The sequence below is a fragment of the Hemiscyllium ocellatum genome, chromosome 4 (genome assembly GCF_020745735.1).
Source record: "Hemiscyllium ocellatum isolate sHemOce1 chromosome 4, sHemOce1.pat.X.cur, whole genome shotgun sequence".
In the NCBI taxonomy this organism is placed as follows: domain Eukaryota; kingdom Metazoa; phylum Chordata; class Chondrichthyes; order Orectolobiformes; family Hemiscylliidae; genus Hemiscyllium; species Hemiscyllium ocellatum.
Window position 1 is genome coordinate 60,914,510 of NC_083404.1, and position 22,427 is coordinate 60,936,936.

General features: G+C 41.4%; 1 protein-coding gene across 1 annotated transcript in view; it reads left to right on the plus strand.

Annotated features, from left to right (window-relative positions):
- The window catches only part of dok6 (docking protein 6), a 461,172-nt gene that overhangs the window by 350,997 nt on the left and 87,748 nt on the right, over positions 1 to 22,427 (plus strand). Inside the window, exon 4 of the mRNA XM_060824291.1 lies at positions 10,082 to 10,201. Within this exon, the coding sequence (XP_060680274.1) occupies positions 10,082 to 10,201 (120 nt within the window). The remainder of the gene's footprint in view (positions 1 to 10,081; positions 10,202 to 22,427) is intronic.

Consider the following 22,427-nt stretch of genomic DNA (forward strand, 5'->3'; position numbering starts at 1 on the left):
GGCTAGAATGTACCCTCATACTGTGGAAGTACCTTTGTCAAGTTCATTACTCGATAAAGTTTCAGAAATCTATCCAGAATAGCAAGCTCATTAATCTTTCTGATAGTTTTCTTTAGTTGCTGAAATTAACTATTCTATGCTACAGACTTACAACTTCATTTGGATTAAACTACTAAGTGCATATGTTAAGTAAAGAATGACCAAATTAATAAGCACATTCATATTTACGCTAGAAATTTATAGCGTTTAGCTCCTCAAAAAAGAAAATAATAGAACACTGTGCAAAATTTAAGTATTTTTGATTAATATAATTCTCACTGCAATTCAAATACTTTTCATCATCACTATAGAAGGTGAACTAGATTGGCTTCACTTTCAAATTCACAGCTCAGCAGAAGCATGCAAATATTACCCCAATAAAGATTTGATTGAATGCATGCAACTAATGCAAAAATATCTCTGTCTTGCACCAAATTGAAAAACTGTTCTAACCATCCTCCAAGCACCAGGTTACTATAAGCTGCAAGATTTAATTTGATTGTGTTATGAAGTTGAAGGCATGTACTGTACCTTTGAGAGAGTGAATACTGTTCTGAACTGAGAGCTTACAAGCACTGTGTACATGACTAGATAGCAATCCCAGAATGTATTGGAAAATTCAAAATATGTAACATTTGGCTGTGAAATGGATACCTGGGTTGGTTGCTGTTTTGACAACAATTTAAATTTAACCAATCAGTTAAAATTATGCCCACGATACTAAAACCCAAGCAATTTTGAATTTATTGTTTTGCCAACATTGAACTAATGAGACAATCCGATGTTGGGGATATAAAAAGGCGGGTATTTTGAAAATTGCAGAGAGAGCAACTGCCGTTGTGAGAAAGAACCAAGAAATTAGGAAACCCTCTCTATCAAAGGTATTTGTTCACATGAAACATACTTGCAGTAAAGAGAAAGAAACTGACCCCAGGAATTCAGCAGCTGGAACAGCAAAGTCACAAGATGACAGCAGTTGTGTGCTTTTGAAACTAAGTTGATGTAATTTAAGTGTCTTTTTGGAACAGCATAATGTTAGAGTTAGAGGCAGGTAATAAGCAGTTAACAGCTTAGAGTTGTGAATAGTTGTTGTTTAATGTTCACTTTTAGAGGTAAAAACAAATTGATGTTATTTTCTTTAAATAATGGAATTTGAGAATTCTGTCACTCTCATATTTCAACAGATTATGGGGTGAGATGAGCTTTTCTAAGTATTTCATTTAATTAACAAAAGAGTTCACTGCCATGTCATAACAATTCTAACTGGCTTGTGAACACTTGTGTCGCATCAGTTCATTTAAAGGGTGTTCACCAAGCCAAAACAAGGCAAACTTGTGAAATTAGTCTTAGTCATAGCACAAGTCAGTTAAAGTTTGTCAACCTTTCCACTAAAATTCTGCTTGAGCATAGTGACAGTATGCTGACAATTTGGCTTGGTTGTTACTTTTCATTGAAGGTGTGTCATACAGCATCATAAAGTAACTTTAAGAAGAGATGACATTATCAATATTATTACACCAGTGTTGGTGTTTAAAATAGTAATCTGGAGTAAGGCCTCAGACTGCCATGCAGCCAGATATAACAGTGGATATATGATTACAATGAAGGACCCTGCAGTTCTTTAATGTAATATATCTACCCAGATCCTGGTTAAATTTTAGTTGGTATAGTATATCTATACTATAGATATTATATCTACAATATAGACCATCATGGAACCTCATCATGTTGATTAATTCCAATGGGGTGGGCGGTGGTGAGAGTAGACGTGATTGGCACATGGTCAGTTTAGCACGGTGAGTGAGGAGGGATTTTGGTTCTGGTGCATTGTTGGGTTTTTTTATCAAGGCTAATGACCTCAAAAGCTAATTAATTTGGTCTTTTATTCGATGGTTTCATCAGTTTTGGGGTATGGCACTGGAAAAACCTCTAACACAGACACCAGGATCTCAGGCCAACGCGCTTACCTGGACCACCACACTGATTGTTGAGCTGCTCAAACGGAACTTTTGAAACTAAAAGCGATAAGACTGTTTTTTTAATTTTGCTGCTTAGTTGAATGTTAAATGGATTGAGAAGCTCAATTTGCAAACAAAACCATCTGGCTTTTTGATGATAACTGGAATTGTAATATACTGATGTAAGTAACATAAATCCAGTGTGCTTACAAGAGAAGCTTAATAAGAAAGAAAGCTGCACAACAAAGTTTCAATACAAAATGCAAAGATTCCACTATTTCAAAAGCTCTCTTTTCTTTACACACTTGGAATATCGCTGGCATCCACTGCTCCCTTTGACTCAGAACAACAAGTTTCTTTCTACTGCATAAAAGGTGATTTTGGCACTAATTTAGTAACCTAGCAAGTTTTATGTTTTATTATGCAACTAAACCAGAGGCTAATGAGCCTGAGAGAAACAACTTGTTACTTGTTGTTTGGTTGTGCAGAATTTAAATATTGAATAGAAAAAAAAGACACTTTTGTCGACGTTTTTGCCTTGCGCACATCAGGACAATTTGCAAAAATGCCAATTGAAAGGAAGTATTTACGCTACATGAGAGGAAAGTGATGATTAGCTGGCAAGAATGTCCTGATTAGAGAAATGCCATTAAAAATACTCACTAATACTGATTTATTTTAAATTTATGCATGGGATATGTGTATTGCTAATCTGGCCAGCATTTAGTGCCCACCCCTGATTGCTCTTGAGTAGGCTGCCTTCTTGAACCACTGGAGTCCATGTGCTGTAGGTCCACTCACAACACTGTTAAAGAGGGTGCTTTATGATTTTTTGATCCAGAAATGTGATGGAATGGCCATATCTTTTCAACTCAGGATGGAGTATAGTTTGTGAATTGTTTGGAGGTGGTGCTAGTCCTATGTATCTGTTTCTTTTGTCTTTCTACGTGGTAATGGTTGTAGGTTTGGAATGTGCCGTCTAAGGATCCTCGGCGAATTTCTACAATGCATCGTGTGAATGGTACATACTATTACTACTGTATGTCATTGATGGAGGGAGTGTATGTATTTGGATGAGTTGCAAATCAAATGCGCTACTTTGTTCTGGATGGTGTCAAGTTTGAGTTTTGGTTTAGAGCTGTATTCATTTAGCAAAGCAATGAATACACCATTATCACTTGTGACTTTAATCTTGATGTTGATTGGATTAATCAAAATCGAAAGGATACCTACGACAACAAACTCATACAGTGCATCAGGGATCGTTTCCTGGTGCAAATGTCATGAAGCCAAATAGGGAGTAGGCTATCTTGAATCTGCTAATGGGTAACGAGGCATGCTTAATAAACAACCTCAGCGTAAAAGATCCTCTAGGAAGTAGTGACCATAACATGATATAATTTAATATTCAATTTGGGAGTGAGAAACTTAGGTTGGAAACAACTGTGCTTAAATTAGATAAAGAGAATGACAATAAAATGCAGATAGAGTTGGCTAAGTTAAACTGATGGATAGATTGACAGGAATGATAGTAAGCAAACAGTAGCAGGCATTTGAGGAGGTAATCCATGGCGCTCAGCAAAAATGTGTCCTAATAAGGAAGAAAACTTCTAAGAGAACAATAAACCAATCATGGCTAACTAAGGAGGTTAAGGAGAGCATTAACTTGAAAGAAAAAGTGTATAGGGAGGCAAAAATAACAATAGTCCCAAAGACTTCCTAGCAGCACTAGAATGCACACTCAGGAACAATGGACTGACTGAAGAGACACAACAAACAGTGAGACAAACGGTCGTACCTATGATGATAAGAAAAAGACAAACACATAACCTCAACACCAAGGAGAGGGAAGCACTGAAAGCACTAAGAAATGATAAGAACATAATCATACTACCAGCAGATAAAGGCAGAATGACTGTCATCCTAGATAAATCAGACTACATCAAAAAAGCACAACACCTACTAGCAGACACCAACACCTACCAAATGAAGGATTCGGACCCCACACCACAACTCACCAATAGAATAAATAACACTCTAAGGAATCTACAAAAAAAACGGACAGATAACCAAAGCGGACCTACGAAGAATGAAACCGGAAAGCAACAACACCCCCAGATTCTATGGACTACCCAAAGTACACAAACCAGACATCCCACTCAGACCCATAGTATCACTACCAGGGACACCAGCATACAAACTGGCCAAAGAACTACAACAGAAACTGAAACACCTGGTCAGCGGATCCAAACACTCCATACAATCAACACAGGAATTCTTGGACGCCATCAGGAATACACACATAGACAAAGAAGAAACCATGATCTCATTCGACGTGACGGCACTGTTCACGTCGATCAACAAAACCCTAGCCAGAGAAACAATAGCCAACCTACTGGACATACGTAACAGAAAACAGGAGGCAGAACCTATCAACAAAGACGGTATACTTAAACTACTGGACCTGTGCCTCTCCACACACTTTACATTCAACAATCAGATATACGAACAAATCAACGGAACACCCATGGGATCACCAATCTCAGGACTCATAGCAGAGGCAGTTATGCAAAGGTTAGAACAAACAGCCCTACCACAAATTCAACCCAAACTCTGGGTCAGATATGTCGATGACACTTTCGTAATCATCAAAAACACGGAAATAGAAAAAACACACCGGATCATCAACGCCACACTCACAGGCATCTGATTCACAAGAGAAGTAGAAAAGGATAGCCAACTCCCATTCCTAGACGTGATAGTACAGAGAACACCGAACGGAGAATTCACCACAAGTGTACAAAGGAAAACAACACACACAGACCAAGTCCTAAACTATGAAAGTAACCACCCCAACACACACAAACGAAGCTGCATCAGGACACTATTCAAAAGAGCTACAACACACTGCAGTACACCAGAACTGCGAAAAGAGGAAGAGGAACACCTATACAAGGTATTCGCCAAAAACGGATACCCGTGCAACTTTATCAACAGATGCCTAAGAGATAGACCACGGAACGAGGACATGCCACAACCAAAAGGACTAGCCACACTACCATACATCAGGAGCGTTTCAGAACTGACAGCCAGACTACTGCAACCCCTAGGACTCATAACAGCACACAAACCAACAGCCACGCTCAGACAACAACTTACTAGAACAAAGGAGCCAATACCCAACATGAGCAAAACTAATGTAGTTTATAAAATACCATGCAAGGACTGCACAAAACACTATATAGGACAAACAGGAAGACAGCTAACAATCCGCATACATGAACACCAACTAGCCACGAAACGACACGACCAGCTATCCCTAGTAGCCACACACGCAGACAACAAGCAACATGAATTCGACTGGGAAAACACTACTACCATAGGGCAAGCCAGACAGAGAACAGCCAGGGAATTCCTAGAGGCATGGCATTCATCCACAAATTCCATCAACAGACACATCGACCTGGACCCAATATACCAATCACTACAGCGGACAGCTGAAACTGACACCCGGAAGCGGCAAGGACAGACGACTATAAATGCCGGAAGAAACATCAAAGAAGCGCTTCGCAGGAGGCTCCAGAGCACTGATGATGTCTCCTAGCCAGGGGACGAAACGTTTGCAACAAAAACTTCCAGCTCGGCGAACAGAACCACTACAGTCCCAAAGACTGGGATAAATTCAGAATCCAAAGGAGGACTAAAAAGATGATAAAGACAGAGAGAACAATGACAAGGGCAAACTAGCAAGGAATGTAAAATGTGATAACAAGGACTTCTTTTAAAAAAAATGAAAGGGAAGAGCAAGTTCAAAGTGAACACAGGCTTTTTAGATATTAGGTCTAAGGAGTTGGTTATGGGGAAGAAGGAAATGGTGGAATAGTTAAGCCGATTTTTTTGCATCAGTCTTTACAGAGGAAGATACTTAACATCCCATTAACACTAAAGAATACAAGGGAGGAATTAAGAACCATTAGGAGAGAAGTAGTATTAGAAAATGGGGCCAAAGACAAGTGAGTCTCCTGGCCCTGATGGAAACTAGAAGTGGTAGCTACACAGATAGTAAGTGCATTGGTTGTAATTTTCTAAAATCCATTAATTCCAGCAAAGAACTGGAGAATTGGAAAACTGTTAATTTGTTATCTTTATTCCAAAAGGGACAGAGGCAAAAGGAATGTAACTATAGGCCAAATAACCTAACATACATTGTTGAAAAAGTATTGGAATCAATTATTAAAGAAGTAACAGCGGAATATTTGAAAAATTTATAATCTAATCAAACAGCCAGCATGGTTTCATGAAAGAGAAATCTATCTAACTAATTTACAGTTTTTTGAGGAAGACTCAACTAGAGTGGATAGAGGGGAATTAGTAGAATGTTGTATTTTTACTTCCAAATTGTCCAAAAACTCCAAAACTTCAACAAGGACAACACAACAGTTTAAGTCATAAGATAAGAGTCCATGGTGTTGCAGGTAGAATATTGGCATGGATAGAGAATTCGATAATGGGCAGGAAACAGTGAGTTTCCTGAGGCTCTTTTTTCAGGTTGGTGACCTGTAACCAGTATGGTTGCATGGGTAGCAGTGCTGGGACTGCGGTTGTTTACAAGATATATGAATGGCTTGGTGGAAGGAAGAAGATGTACTGTAGCCAATCTGCAGATGACACAAAAATAGGTGGAAAGGCAGGTTACGAGTGTGATACAAAGAGTTTACAGAAGGAGCTTGATAGGTTAAGTAAGTGAGCAAAAAGTTGACAAATGGAATATCATGTGGGAAGTATGAAGTTCATTTTAGAAAGGCGGACAAATGAACAGTATTATTTAAATAGATAAACTGAAGAAAGCTGTAGCGCAAGGACTTGGGATGGGGGGAGTGTGCTTGTGCACAAAACACAGAACACTTGCACACAGGTACAGCAGGTAATCAGGAAGGCTAATGAAATGTTGGCTCTCGTTTCAAGGATATTAGAGTATAAGATTGGGGAAGTCTTATTGCAACTGTACAAGGTGCAGGTGAGACCACATCTGGAATAGTGTGAGTGCTATTTTGGACCCCTTAACTCAAGGAAATATATTATTTCATTGAAGGCAGTTCAGTGAATGTTCACAAAGATGACCCCTGATATGGAGGGATTGTCTTAACAACAAAGATTGAACAGGTTGGAACTCACCGCAATGTGCAGGAGCAAGAGGTGATCTCATTGAAACATACAATCCTTAAGGGACTTGATATGGTAAATGCTGAGATGATGTTTCCCTTCATGGGAAAGTCTAGGACCAGAGCACATAGTCTCAGAATAAAGCTAAGAAATGAGGAGGAATTTCTTCTTAGAGCTTTGAAGAGTCTTTTGATTTTTTTTGTCACAGAGAGCTGTGGAGGTAGATTCCTTCTGTATATTTAAGTTCTTAATCAGCTGGAGAATCGAGAGTTATGGGGAAATACAGAAAAGTGAATAAGAGGAATGTCAGATCAATTATGATGTTATTGAATGGCAGAGCAGCCTTGACGGGATGAATAGCTACTGTTACTATATCTTAAAATGTTTATACTGCTTTATACATACTTCATAGGTTCACAGAAGTTAGGCAGTGGGTTCATTGCTGCAGGCTTCCTTGGCATCTGAAATTCTGTTGTGGCCACCATACATACAACCAGACTAGTTCAGTTGCAGGTCAATGGAAACCCCAACAATGTTAATAATGAGGGAGTCAGAGATGGTATTGATATTGAATATCAAGGTGCAGTGGTTAGACTCATTTTTATTGAACGTGGTCATTGTCCAGCCCATATACATATTATTCGTCAATTATCTGGCCGAGCCTGGATATTGTCCGGGTCTTGTTGTATTTGGACATGGATTGCTTCTGAATCTGAGGAGTCATGAATGGTGCTGAATGTTGTGCAATTGTCAGTAAACATCTGACCTTTTGATGCAGGGCAGGCTATTGATGGAACAGCTGAGAATGATCATGTCAGGGACACTAGCAGCTGGAACTCCTGCAGTGGTATCCTGACGCTGAGATTACTGACCTCCAACAATCAGATCCATCTTCCTATTTTGTGAACTATAACTTCAACCAGCAGAGAATTTTACCTCAATTATCATTGACTCTCTACAGTCTCATTCTTGTCTGTCACTCTCACCTCACTCCAGGAGTTCAGTGTTTGTATCCATATTATTGTTAAGCAAATGCCAATTCATAGCACTGTTGATGACATTTCTTTCACTTTACTGATGATCGAGAGTAGACTGATGGAAAAATCATTTTCTAGATTAGATATGCCCCACTTCTTCTGTACAGGATGCACACAAGCAATTTTCCACATCATCAGGGTAATGCAGTGTTGTAGGTTAGTTAGGGAGTTGCTTGTTCTGGAGCACAATTCATCAGTACTATCACTGGAATGATGACAGGGTCCATAATCTTTGCAGTATCCAATGGATTCAGCCATTTATTTACATCACCATCAGTCGGCTGAAGTCTATCATGTCTGATACTGGGGTCTCCAGAGAGGCCAAGATGGATTAACCATGTGATAATTCTGTCTGAAGGTTATTGCAAATGCTTTAGCCTGATCTTTAGTACCGATTTGCTGGGATTCCCCCATCATTGTTGATGCAAATGTTTTTGGAACCTCCATTTCCAATGATTTTTTTAATTGCCCCCATACATTTATTTCAATGCAAGAGGCCTAACAGGGAAGGCAGAGGAACATGGGACTGGGATATCATAGCAATTACAGAAATGTGGCTCAGGGATGGGCAGGACTGGCAGCTTAATGTTCCAGGATACAAATGCTACAGGAAGGATAGAAAGGGAGGCAAGAGAGCAGGAGAAGTGGTGTTTTTGATAAGGGATAGCATTACAGCTGTACTTAGGGAGGATATTCTCAGAAATACATCCAGGGAAGTTATTTGGGTGGAACTGAGAAATAAGAAAGGGATGATCACCTTATTGGGATTGTAGTATAGACTCCCTAATAGTCAGTGGGGAATTGAGAAGCAAATTTGTAAGGAGATCTCAGTTATCTGTAAGAATAATAAGGTACTTTTGGTAGGGGATTTTAATTTTCCAAACATAGACTGGGACTGCCATAGTGTCAAGGGTGTGGCCTGTCTCTCCAATGTAGAGGAGGTCACATTGGGTGCAACGGATGCAATAGATGATGTGTGTGGAGGTGCAGGTGAATTTGTGGTGGATATGGAAGGATATAGACAGGCCGCCACATCCTCTATATTGGGGAGACAGGCCGCCTACTTGCAGAACATTTCAGAGAACATCTCTGGGACACCCGGACCAACCAACCCAGCCACCCCGTGGCGCAACACTTTAACTCCCCCTCCCACTCCACCAAGGACATGCAGGTCCTTGGACTCCTCCATCGCCAGACCATAACAACACGACGGTTGGAGGAAGAGCGCCTCATCTTCTGCCTGGGAACCCTCCAACCACAAGGGATGAACTCAGATTTCTCCAGTTTCCTCATTTTCCCCTCCCCCACCTTGTCTCAGTCGAATCCCTCAAACTCAGCACCGCCTTCCTAACCTGCAATCTTCTTCCTGACCTCTCCGCCCCCACCCCACTCCGGCCTATCACCCTCACCTTGACCTCCTTCCACCTATCACATCTCCATCACCCCTCCCCCAAGTCCCTCCTCCCTACCTTTTATCTTAGCCTGCTGGACACACTTTCCTCATTCCTGAAGAAGGGCTAATGCCCAAAACGTCGAATTTCTTGTTCCTTGGATACTGCCTGACCTGCTGCGCTTTTCCAACAACATATTTTCAGCTCTGATCTCCAACATCTGTAGACCTCACTTGCTCCTCCTATATTGATCTAATATCCATTTTGATTAACGATTTTGGCTGATATCTGTTTCAAGCAAAAGGTTAACAGAAATTATATAAATTTCTGAAATTATATAGTTCACACAAAGATGTGTGAACTAAAATATGAATACCTCAAGTTGTAGATGTGTTTCATTGCTTTGTCTTGGTTTTGATATTTGTATCTGTAGTCTGACCAGCACTGGCAGGGTATGATGATCTGATGTGTTCCATGTATTCTTATCCTACAGAACTGGAAGCAGAGGAATGGTGTAAGCTTCTTTCTGTTGAATGCTTGGGATCCAGACTCAATGACATTAGCTTTGGGGAGCCAGACCTGCTTGCAGCTGGAGTTCAAAGAGAACAAAACGGTAGGCCTGAATATTCTCTAATATATGAATAGGGATATTCAGCACTTTGACAAAATAGCTCCATTACCAGAGCCAAAGTGATACATGTGAGTCATGTTTGTACATCTTTTATGCCTTCATTATGTGATACCACCTTTACTAACATCACTCATTGATCTGAGATTGATTTCATCTTCTAAGGGCTGACATAGAACATAAAACATTACAGCGCAATACAGTCCCTTCCCTCTATGGTTTTGCAGGGCAGCACAACAGTCTGAAGCCTTTCTAACCTATACTATATTCCATTTCGTCCATATGCCTATCCAATGATAATTTGAATGCCCATAAAGTTGGCAAGTCTACAACTGTTGCAGGCAGTGCATTCCACACCCTTATTACTCTCAGTAAAGAAACTACCTCTGACATCTGTCCTATATCTATCACTCCTCAATTTGTAGCTATGCTCCCTTGTGCAAGCCATCACCATCCTGGGAAAAAGGCTCTCACTGTCCACCCGATCTACCCTCTTATGTCTCAATTAAGTCACCTCTCAACCTTCTCTTCAACAAAAACAGCCTCAGTTCCCTCAGCTTTTGCTCATAAGACCTTTCTTCCATACCAGGTAAGATCCTAGTAAATCTCCTCTGAACCTTTTCCAGAGCTTCCACATCCTTCCAAAAATGCAGTGACCAGAACTGCACGCAATTCTTCAAGTGTGGTCGCACCAGAATTTTGTACAGCTGCAGCATAACCTCATGGTTCCAAAGCTCGATCCCATTACTAATAAAAGTTCACACACTGTATGTCATCTTAACTCTATTAACCTGGGTGGCAACTTTGAGGGATCTATGTACATGGGCACAGATCTCGTTGCTCATCTACATTATCAAGAATCTTACCATTCATCCGTACACTACATTCCTGTTACTCCTTCCAAATAGAATCACCTCTCGCTTTTTTGCATTAAATTCCATTTGTCACCTCTCAGCCTAGCTCTGTAGCTTAACTATGTCCCTCTGTAACCTGCAACATTCTCTGCACTATCCACAACTGTACCAACCTTAGTGTCATCTACAAAAATACTAACCCATCCTTCTATGCCTTCATCCAGGTCATTTATAAAAATGATAAACAGCAGGGGACCCAAAACAGATCTTTGCAGTATACCACTACTAACTGAACTCCACGATGAACATTTCCATCAACCAGTACTCTCTGTCTTCTTTCAGCTAGCCAATTTCTGATCCAAACTGCTAAATCACCCTCAATCCCATGCTTCCGTATTTTGTGCAATAACCTACCGTGGGGAACCTTACAAAATGCCTTACTGAAATCCATATACACCACATCAATGGCTTTACCCTGATCCACTTGTTTGGTCACCTTCTCAAAGAACTCAATAAGGTTTGTGAGGCATGACCTACCTTTCACAAAACCATGTTGACTATCCCTAATCAACTTATTCTTTTCTAGATAATTATAAAGCTTATCTTTTATAACCTTTTCCAACACGTTACCCACAACCGAAATATGGCTCACTGATGTATAGTTACCAAGGTTGATTCTACTCCTCTTAGAGTCATAGAGATGTACAGCATGGAAACAGACCCTTCGGTCCAACCCATCCATGCCGACCAGATATCCCAACCCAATCTAGTCCCATCTGCCAGCACCCGATCCATATCCCTCCAAATCCTTCCTATTCATATATCCATCCAAATGCCTCTTAAATGTTGCAATTGTACCAGCCCCACCATTTCTTCTGGCAGCTCATGCATACACATACCACTCTCTGTGTGAAAAAGTTGCCCTGTAGGGCTCTTTTATATCTTTCCCCTCCCACCCTAAACCTATGCCCTCTAGTTCTGGACTCCCCGACCCCCAAGGAAAAGACTTTGCCTATTTACCCTATCCATGCCCCTCATAATTTTTTAAACCCCTATAAGGTCACCCCTCAGCCTCCGATGCTCCAGGGAAAAAGTTCAAATCCTCCAACCCTGGCAACATCCTTGTAAATCTTTTGTGAACCCTTTCATGTTTCACAACATCTTTCCAATAGGAAGGAGACCAGAATTGCACGCAATATTCCAACAGTGGCCTAACCAATGTCCTGAACAGCCACAACATGACCTCCCACCTCCTGTACTCAACACCCTGACCAATTAAAGAAAGCATACTAAACACTTTCTTCACTATTCTATCTACCAGCAATTCCACTTTCAAGGAGCTATGAACCTGCATTCCAAGGTCTCTTTGTTCAGCATTAAGTGTCTAAGTCTGGAGCTATTTGGGAGCCTATAGAAAACTCCCAACAGGGTGACCTCTCCTTTCCTGTTTCAAATCTCAGCCCATACTACCTCAATTGAAGAGTCCTCAAATGTCCTTTCTGCAGCCAAAATACTGTCCTTGACTAACAATGCCACACCCTCACCTCTTTTACCATCATCTCTATTCTTACTGAAGCATCTAAATCCTGAAACCTGCAACAACCATTCCTGTCCCTGCTCTATCCATGTCTCTGAAATGACCACAACATCAAAATCCCAGAAACCAGCCCATGCTGCAAGTTCACCCACTTATTCCTTATTCCCACCTATATAGAGTCATAGAGATGTACAGCACAGAAATAGATCTTTTGGTCCAACCCGTCCATACTGACCAGATATCGCAACCCAATCTAATCCCACCTGCCAGCACGTGGCCCTTCCATACCCTTCCTATTCATATACCCATACAGATGCCTTTTAAATGTTGCAATTGTACTAGCCTCTACCACTTCCTCTGGCAGCTCATGCACCACCCTCTGCATGAAGAAGTTGTCCCTTAGGTCTGTTTTATATCTTTCCCCTCTCACCCTAAACCTATGCCCTCGAGTTCTGTGCTTTAGTCTGTAGTGCATTTCTATTTGCTTTTTTCTGTCTCATTCGTCTCCCCACTACACTTTGTAACATTTTTATTCAGAAGGTGAGATTCAATTCCCTGTCAGCATCTCCGATGTTGTGATCAGCCATTTTCCATGGTCAGCCCATAGACTAATCTGCTACTTTCAACCTGCTTGGAAACACTGCCCTTTTTCCCTCAGATTTGATTCACATACAACTGCTATTCTTATTATGTAGGATTAGCAGGATATAGAGCAGTGAATTGAGATGTCTCATGGCTTAGTGGTAACATCTCCGCAGTGCTCTATGGGAAGAATACTGCTGCCACCAATTCTCTCTTCTCTGGCTGGATCCAAGGTTGTCATTGATTTACAAGTGTAGAGAAATAACCACAGTTGGAACTTAACAATGATCTGGAGATACTGGTGTTGGACTGGGGTGTACAGAGTTAAAAATCACACAACACTAGGTTATAGTCCAACAGGTTTAAGTGGAAGCACTAGCTTTCGGAGCAGTGCTCCTTCATCCACAACCACCTGATGAAGAAGAAGCGCTCCAAAAGCTAGTGTTTACAATTAAACCTGTTGGACTATAACCTGGTGTTGTGGAACTTAACAAGAATAGGTTCTTATCTTTAGTTTATTGCATGATAACAATCAGGTTCATGTTATATTAGTTTGTTAGACATTGTTACTATGACCACAAGAAGACCTGTGGATATGGATCTGCACTTGATGCAAGCTTAAGATATGTTGCCTTGTCTGTATCCAAGCCAGTCTGATATCAGTCTGAGTGGAGCCTAATACTACTCAGAATCATTATCTTATATAACAGCACCCACGAGGTTTTTTGTCTTTGTTAACTTTCATCTATTTAGTTAGATAATGTCTACTGGCTCCCATTTGTCTGAATTGCTTGTTACCTCCTCAAAACATTCACACAGATTTGTCAGGCATGACCACTCCTGATCTTTTGGAAGTTTCTTCTCCTGGATCCATTGGATTTTTTCACTGTTGTACCTTGCGATATTAAGCAGGGATGCCCACCGCTGATCACTATGTGGTATTTGTGGGTAGGAGGATGCGTCCTCCATTTCTCTTTCTTTTAATTGGCTCTAAGGGCTGAATTAATTTACATTGGTGGAGAGGAAACCACTATTGAGTATTATTATAAGGCTTTTGACTTAATAGGCATTTTGTTTGAAAATAGTAATTAGACACCGATTTCATTAGTTTGTTCAGTGTAGTTACTGAGACTGAGGAGATGTATGGTTGTAGGTCTGTGCTCAATTAGATCCTAAGTTGTTCTTTCTTATGTGCACCCAAGCCAAGGTGCTTTCATCAGATTGGGTGGAGTTCACTGTAGTTGCCAGCATTAACCTTTTACATTAAACAACTACCTTTGGAGCAGATGCTTCATCAGGTGGTTGTGGATGAAGGAGCACTGCTCCGAAAGCTAGTGCTTCCACTTAAACCTGTTGGACTATAACCTAGTGTTGTGTGATTTTTAACTCTGTACACCCCAGTCCAACACCAGTATCTCCAGATCATTGTTAAGTTCCAACTGTGGTTATTTCTCTACACTTGTAAATCAATGACAACCTTGGATCCAGCCAGAGAAGAGAGAATTGGTGGCAGCAGTATTCTTCCCATAGAGCACTGCGGAGATGTTACCACTAAGCCATGAGACATCTCATTACGTTTGAGCCTCATGTCAAGACTTGATGGCTATGTAAAATACATCCATAATCTGGCTACACTGGTTTGCTGTCAGCCTTGAAGTCCTTCCAGTATGCCTAATGGTGACTGATAAGAGTTGGCAGAGTTTCCTGGTTAGTCATTCTGCTGAAAGCAATGATAAACCACTGCAGTACTTTGCCTATAAGCACTCATGTCTTTTTAGTCCTTCAAGCTACCCTCCATTTCTCATCTGAGTCCACCTTTGTAGCCATCTGTTTATTTCACCTTTATTGGCTTATCTAGTTTCTCCATAAATGCCTCCATGTTATTTGCCCCAGTCACTGCCTGAGGTAATGTGTTCCACATTCCACAGTTTGGGTATAAAATGTTTTTGAATTTCTTGTGCAGTACTTTATATTGATGCTGTCTAGTTTAGTTCTTGTTTAGAAAAGGCTGTATTTTCTCTTCAGTCAATCTAGCAACATTTTTCAGCATTTTAAAGACACAAGTTGGGTCACCCCTTGGCTCTTTCTTCAAGTGAAAAGTGACCCATCAAGTCTGTCTTTCCCTGATTTGATTTGCAGATGCCATTGTTGGACTGGGGTGTACAAAGTTAAAAATCTCACAACACCAGGTTATGGTCCAACAGGTTTAATTGGAAGCACACTAGCTTTAGGAGCGACGCTCCTTCATCAGGTGATAGTGGAGGGCTCGATCATAACACAGAATTTATAGCAAAAATTTGCAGTGTGACGTAACTGAAATTATACATTGAAAAATTGATTGTCTGTTAAGCCTTTCATCTGTTAGAATACAGTGATAGTTTCACTTTTATCATGTGTAAATCACAAAACCTTATTTATTAAAAGTTGCATTCTCGGGTTAGCTGTTAACAATGGTGATAGATTAGATTACTTACAGTGTGGAAACAGGCCCTTCGGCCCAACAAGTCCACACCGACCCGCCGAAGCGCAACCCACCCATACCCCTACATATACCCCTTACCTAACACTATGGGCAATTTAGCATGGCCAATTCACCTGACCCGCACATCTTTGGACTATGGGAGGAAACCGGAGCACCCGGAGGAAACCCACGCAGACACGGGGAGAACGTGCAAACTCCACACAGTCAGTCGCCTGAGGCGGGAATTGAACCCAGGTCCCTGGCGCTGTGAGGCAGCAGTGCTAACCACTGTGCCACCGTGCCGCCCAACTAGACTTATGTTGAAGTCTATCACCATTGTTAACAGCTAACCCGAGAATGCAACGTTTTAAAAAAAGGGTTTTGTGATTTACACATGAAAGAAGTGAAACTATCACTGTATTCTAACAGATGAAAGGCTTAACAGACAATCAATTTTTCAATGTATAGTTTCAGTTACGTTACACTGCAAATTTTTGCTATAAATTCTGTGTTACGATCGAGCCCTCCACAATCACCTGATGAAGGAACGTCACTCCGAAAGCTAGTGTGCTTCCAATTAAACCTGTTGGACTAGAACCTGGTGTTGTGTGATTTTTAACTTTTCCCTGATTTGTAATTGCACATATTTTTTGGTATTGCTTTTTAGAAATCTTATCTGCAACCTCTCCAGTGTCTCTAGATTGTTTTGTAATAATGTACCAGCTAGCACTGTTCTCAGGTCTAAATAAGGTCTAACCAACGCTCAATGCAGGCTTAGCATAACTTCCTACTTTTAATTCTGTTTATCTAGAAATAAAACCCAATGCTCTAATTGTTTAATTTATGCCCTGAAAGCCTCTTGTGTTTGATGATTTTGCGCCTTGAGATTCCTTTGTTCCTGTTTCCCATCAAGACTTGCTCTTTCCATGTAGCAAACAACCTTCCTATTCCTCCTATCCAAATGCATTGCCTCACATTTATCTGTGTGAATTCCATTTGTTCATTCTGCAATTTTGTTCATTTTCTTCTCTGATGTGATGCTGTCCTTAGTCTTGACTATCCTCTCCCACTGGCTTCCAAATCCCAAATTCACTGTCAACCATGTATTAAGAAAATGCATTTTCAATTCCAAAATCCAAATTTGTTAGAGTGTATTGCGATTGGCAGTGGTCCCAGAATTGGTTTGGAACCCCATTCCCCTGGAGGAGTTTGAAGATATAATATAGAATTAATAACACAGTCAGTGTTATTACTTGCTTAAACATATTGACCTGCCCAAGATATGGTGCTTGTCCTTTTCACAACTCATTTGTTTGAATTTTGTATCACATTAGTTCATAAAATTCTGTATAATTAAAATGCACAAAAAGATAATTGAAATGAACCCTCCTAACATAACATGCCCACACATTCCAGAGTCAAGTGGTTTGAAATGGGAGAGTGTTAGGACAGAAGATATGAATGACTAACATCTGTTGGCTCTGACATCCATAAAGTGTTTCGAGAGGTTGGTCATAGCTCATATTAACTCCAGCTTCCCAGATTGCCTTGATCCCTTGCACTCGCCTACTGGAGCAACAGGTCTCTGGCAGATCCTTCTCCTTGGCCCTACACCCATCCATGGAACATCTGAATAACAAGGTTGAGTACCCTTGAACATCTGGATAACAAGGATACCTACAGCTCCACGGTAATTCCAAATAACTCATCTCCACCATAACTAGATCCTGGACTTCCTGACCAACCAGTCACAGCCAGTAAGGATAGGCAATAACAACTCCTTCATAGTATTCCTCAACACTGATGCCCCACAGTCTGCGAACTTAGTCCCCTACCAAACTCTTTATATACATGTGACTGTGTCCAAATTCCACAGCATCTCCATTTACAAATTTGCTGACGACACCACAGTTTAGATCTGATCTCAAACAAGAACAAAACAGAGTAGAAGAAGGAAATTGAGTGCTTAATGACATAGTGTAAAGATAACACTCTCTCCATCAACATCAGCAAAATGAAGGAGCTGGAAATTGACTTTGGGAAGTGGAGTGCAGGGGACACCCCTGCCTGTATCAGTGGGGTTGAGTTCAAGATGGTCGAAAGTGTCAAATTTCTGACAGCAACGAGCACCAACAATCTGTCATAGTCCATCCACTTCAACATGACAATCAAGCAATATTTCTACTTCCTCAGGAGGCTAAAGAAATTCAGCGTGTTCTTAAAGACACATACAAACTTTTATAGATGCACCATGTGGTTTGGCAACTGCTTTTCCCAAGACCAAAAGAAACTAGAGAGCCATAAACTCAGCGCTGAAAGTGTGTTGCTGGAAAAGCGCAGCAGGTCAGGCAGCATCCAAGGAGCAGGAGAGTCGATGTTTTGGGCCTGTGCCCTTCTTCAGGAATGAGGAAAGTGTGTCCAGCAGGCTAAGATAAAAGGTAGGGAGGAGGGACTTGGGGGAGGGGCGTTGGAAATGCGATAGGTGGAAGGAGGTCAAGGTGAGGTTGATAGGCCGGAGTGGGGTGGGGGCGGGGGCGGAGGCGGAGAGGTCAGGAAGAATATTGCAGGTTAGGAAGGCGGTGCTGAGTTCGAGGGATTTGACTGAGACAAGGTGGGGGAAGGGAAATGAGGAAACTGGAGAAATCTAAGTTCATCCCTTGTGGTTGGAGGATTAGGAACCCTTCCGCCTAGGAACCCTCCAACCACAAGGGATGAACTCAGATTTCTCCAGTTTCCTCATTTCCCCTCCCCCCACCTTGTCTCAGTCAAATCCCTCGAACTCAGCACCGCCTTCCTAACCTGCAATCTTCTTCCTGACCTCTCCGCCCTCACCCCACTCCGGCCTATCAACCTCACCTTGACCTCCTTCCACCTATCGCATTTCCAACGGCTCTCTCCCAAGTCCTTTCTCCCTACCTTTTATCTTAACCTGCTGGACACACTTGCCTCAGGCCCGAAACGTCGACTCTCCTGTTCCTTGGATGCTGCCTGACCTGCTGCGCCTTTCCAGCAACACATTTTCAGCTCTGATCTCCAGCATCTGCAGTCCTCACTTTCTCCTAGCCATAAACTCAGTCCAGTTAATTAGATTACTTACAGTGTGGAAACAGGCCCTTCGGCCCAACAAGTCCACACCGACCCGCCGAAGCGCAACCCACCCATACCCCATCATATACCCCTTACCTAACACTATGGGCAATTTAGCATGGCCAATTCACCTGACCCGCACATCTTTGGACTGTGGGAGGAAACCGGAGCACCCGGAGGAAACCCACGCAGACACGGGGAGAACGTGCAAACTCCACACAGTCAGTCACCTGAGGCGGGAATTGAACCCAGGTCCCTGGTGCTGTGAGGCAGCAGTGCTAACCACTGTGCCACCGTGCCGCCCTAATCTAGTCTATCATGCAAACCAGCCGCCCATTAATTGACTTCATCTATACTTCCCATTGCATCGGGAAAGCAACCAGCATGGTCAAAGATCCCTCCCACCCCAATTATTCTCTTTTCTACCCTCTACCATCTGACAGAAGATATAAAATTTTATAAAAATCTTTGAACAGATTCACGACAGCTTCTTCTCTGCTGTTGAATGGACCTCTTTAATGTTAATATTGACTTCTCTCTGCACCTTCTCAGCAGCTGTACCACAGTATCCTGCACTCTGTTCTGTTAGCTTGATGCACTTGCATGGTATGATCTGCCTGTGAAACATATAAAACAACACTTTTCATTGTACCTTGGTACACGTAACAGTAATGAATCAAATCAATAAATGCCTTGGTATATGTCAGACAAACTGACTAATGAGATAGTGAAAGGAGCTAATGTGAAAGTATGTAAGGGAGAATTTGACAGATGGTAGGAGTGGGTTATTAAAAGTGGGGTTGATTTTAAGCTTCTTTCATCCATGGAATTTTATCCCATGAAGGTAAGATTTGGCTCTTACAACATGGGATTTGGCTTACCTAGTGCTGGGAGAAGAAAGCTATTTTCCTGTGCCTTCATGACCAATGTCATTTTCATGTAGTCTTCTCATGATGAGGAAATCCTCTTGTGTGAAGCACTTTCTGATGTTAGAATTACCAGAATAAATTGATCATCTACATGAAACAAATGTTAATTTGGTGATCATCTTAAATCTGTGCCCTCTAGTTGTTCCAATCCTGCTGCAAATCCTCCAAGTTTTGAATTTACAGAATCAAAAACGTAGTGAGACATCTAGGAGTGTGCAAAACTAGGAATAGAATCGAGCTTAGACCATGATGTATGTGGCACAGTTGCTAACAGTGTAGCTGTCTTATATAGTTGGATTGTAATTTTTTTTGTGCAGTGTTGTAAAACAAGTTGCTTTATAATGGATGCCCATTATATGTCCTGCTAGTACTCATTTCCATTGACTTCTTTGACATGAATATCAGGTAGGATATTTGGCAGGTAACCTATTCAATCTTACACTAAGTGCCTGACCTGTGACCTATTTCACTGACAATGATGATACGTAAGGTATCTTGTCTGACCATTCTAAATTATAATTATTACCTGGCATATTTCAGAAACGTTCTCACAAAAGATTCTGTCTAATGTCAGCAATGCAGAGCACTTTGGCAGAGCTTCAACATGATATTATAATTGAAAACCACATGAACAGTTACTAAAGAGCTGTCTTATCTTTGTGAAACTGTACTGGTAGACTATTGTTATGGTAAGGTGAAAAGATCAGTTAACTCCTTTCTTCCTACTATTAATTTGATTTAAACAAAGAAGGCTGCACGATGGGTCAGTGGTTAACACTGCTGCCTCACAGCACCAGGATGCTGGGTTGAATTCCAGCCTTGGGTGACTCGATGGATTTTGCACTTTCTCCTTGTGTCCACATGGGTTTCTGCTAGATGTAGCATTTTCCTTCCACAGTCCAAAGGTGGATTGGTCATGCTCAATTGCCCCATAGTGTCCAGGGATGTATAGTTATGTCATTTGGCCGTGATAAATGTGGGGTTGCTCAAATAATATAGGATGCTGGATCCGCTTAGGAAGCTCTTCAGAAGATCATTGTGGACTTGGGCCAAATGACCTCTTTCTGCACGGAACAGATTCTATGATTCTAAGATCGTGGTCACTAATGCAAGATAATCAGAGGGTTAGACAGGGTTGACAGTGAGACTCTTTTACTTCAAGGGTGATGGCTAGCATGAGGGCTTTAAATTAAGGGGTGATAGATATATGGAGAGATGTCAGAGGTAAGTTCATTACTCAGAGTAGTAGGGGTGTGGAATGCCCTGCCTGCAATAGTAGTGGACTTGCCAACTTTAAGGGCATTTAAATGGTCATTGGATAAACATATGGATGAAAATGGAATCGTGTAGGATAGATGGGCTTCAGATTGTTGCCTGTGGAACCATCGAGGGCAGAAGGGCCTGTACTGTGCTGTTTTGTTCTATGTTGAATAATACTGTGAATATTTATCTTTCTCTCTCTCTCTCTCTTTCTCTCTCTCTCCCTCTCTCCCACCCCCGACTGGAGAGGGTCCAGCATTCTGTCAAAGCAGCTACACTTGGTGAAGCTTGATAGTCAAGAAATGCCCATAGAGTGTAAACGGTGCAGTGTTGTGAATATGCAGCCATTTGTGACAGTGCATTAAACTTACTGGGATGCAACTTCAGTTATTCTAAAACTTCCAGCCACAATATTCATTTAAGATCTTTCATAAAGAATGGCTTCAGCATTATAAATTTATTTTGCAGAGGAACATTATTGTACTTAGCTAAACATGGGTAATGTTTGGGAGTGATGGTGCTGTGTTGATCCTCTTGAAAACTGATTTGATTTCAAATCAAACAAGATGACAGTTGAATAAGACTTCTCAACTGGAGATCCTCCACTCAGTCCATTTCTTTTCTTTTACTTTCTGTCTTTCGTGGTTCTTTTTTCTCGGCGGCATCCAGAATTCCCAACTCCAGCACTGATTCGGCTTCAGCATGGACTCAATGTGGTAACCTTTCAGCGACGCAGCATGATGGTCTTTTGGTGGCTGGTGAGGCAGTGTTTCGGCCCAGCGTGGCCTGAGCATGAGCTTTCAGCCTTGAGCTGATTCCTCGAGTCGTGTCCTGGCCTCGAGGTAAAGCCTGGCACAATCTGGAGTCAAGGCCTAGCGCAGACTAGAGGCTAGGTACTGTCATGGACTTAGTTTGAAGGACTGTTTTCTAAACTTATATTACTTCATTTTTCTACTTATTCCTATGATCATGAATGCTTGACATTTTTTTATTTCTTTATTTTGCTAACTTTTTCTTTTGCCTAAGAGTTTGTACTTCATAATCTGTATATAGAATCGCTACATTGTGGAAAAAGGTTCTTTTGCCCAACAAGTACACACCAACTCTCCGAAGAGCAACCCACTCCGAGCCATTCCCCTACCCTATAATCCTTTATTTACCCCTGACCAATGCACATAACCTACACACCCCTGAACACTATGGGCAACTTAGCATGGCCAATTCACCTAACCTGCACATCTTTGGGCTGTGGGAGGAAAGCGGAGTACCTGGAAGAAACCCGTGCTGACACAGGGACAATGCGCAAATTCCACACAGATAGTCGCCCAAGGCAGGAATTGAACCCGGGTTGCTGGTGCTGAGAGGCAGTAGAGCTAACCACTGTGCTACTACACCATCCCTTTGTTTTTTAAAAACTAGTTTATTTTTACATTCCTTGCACGTTATTTTTAAAATGTCATTTTCATATCAAGGTAAAATCTATCACAAAATATTATAGGGA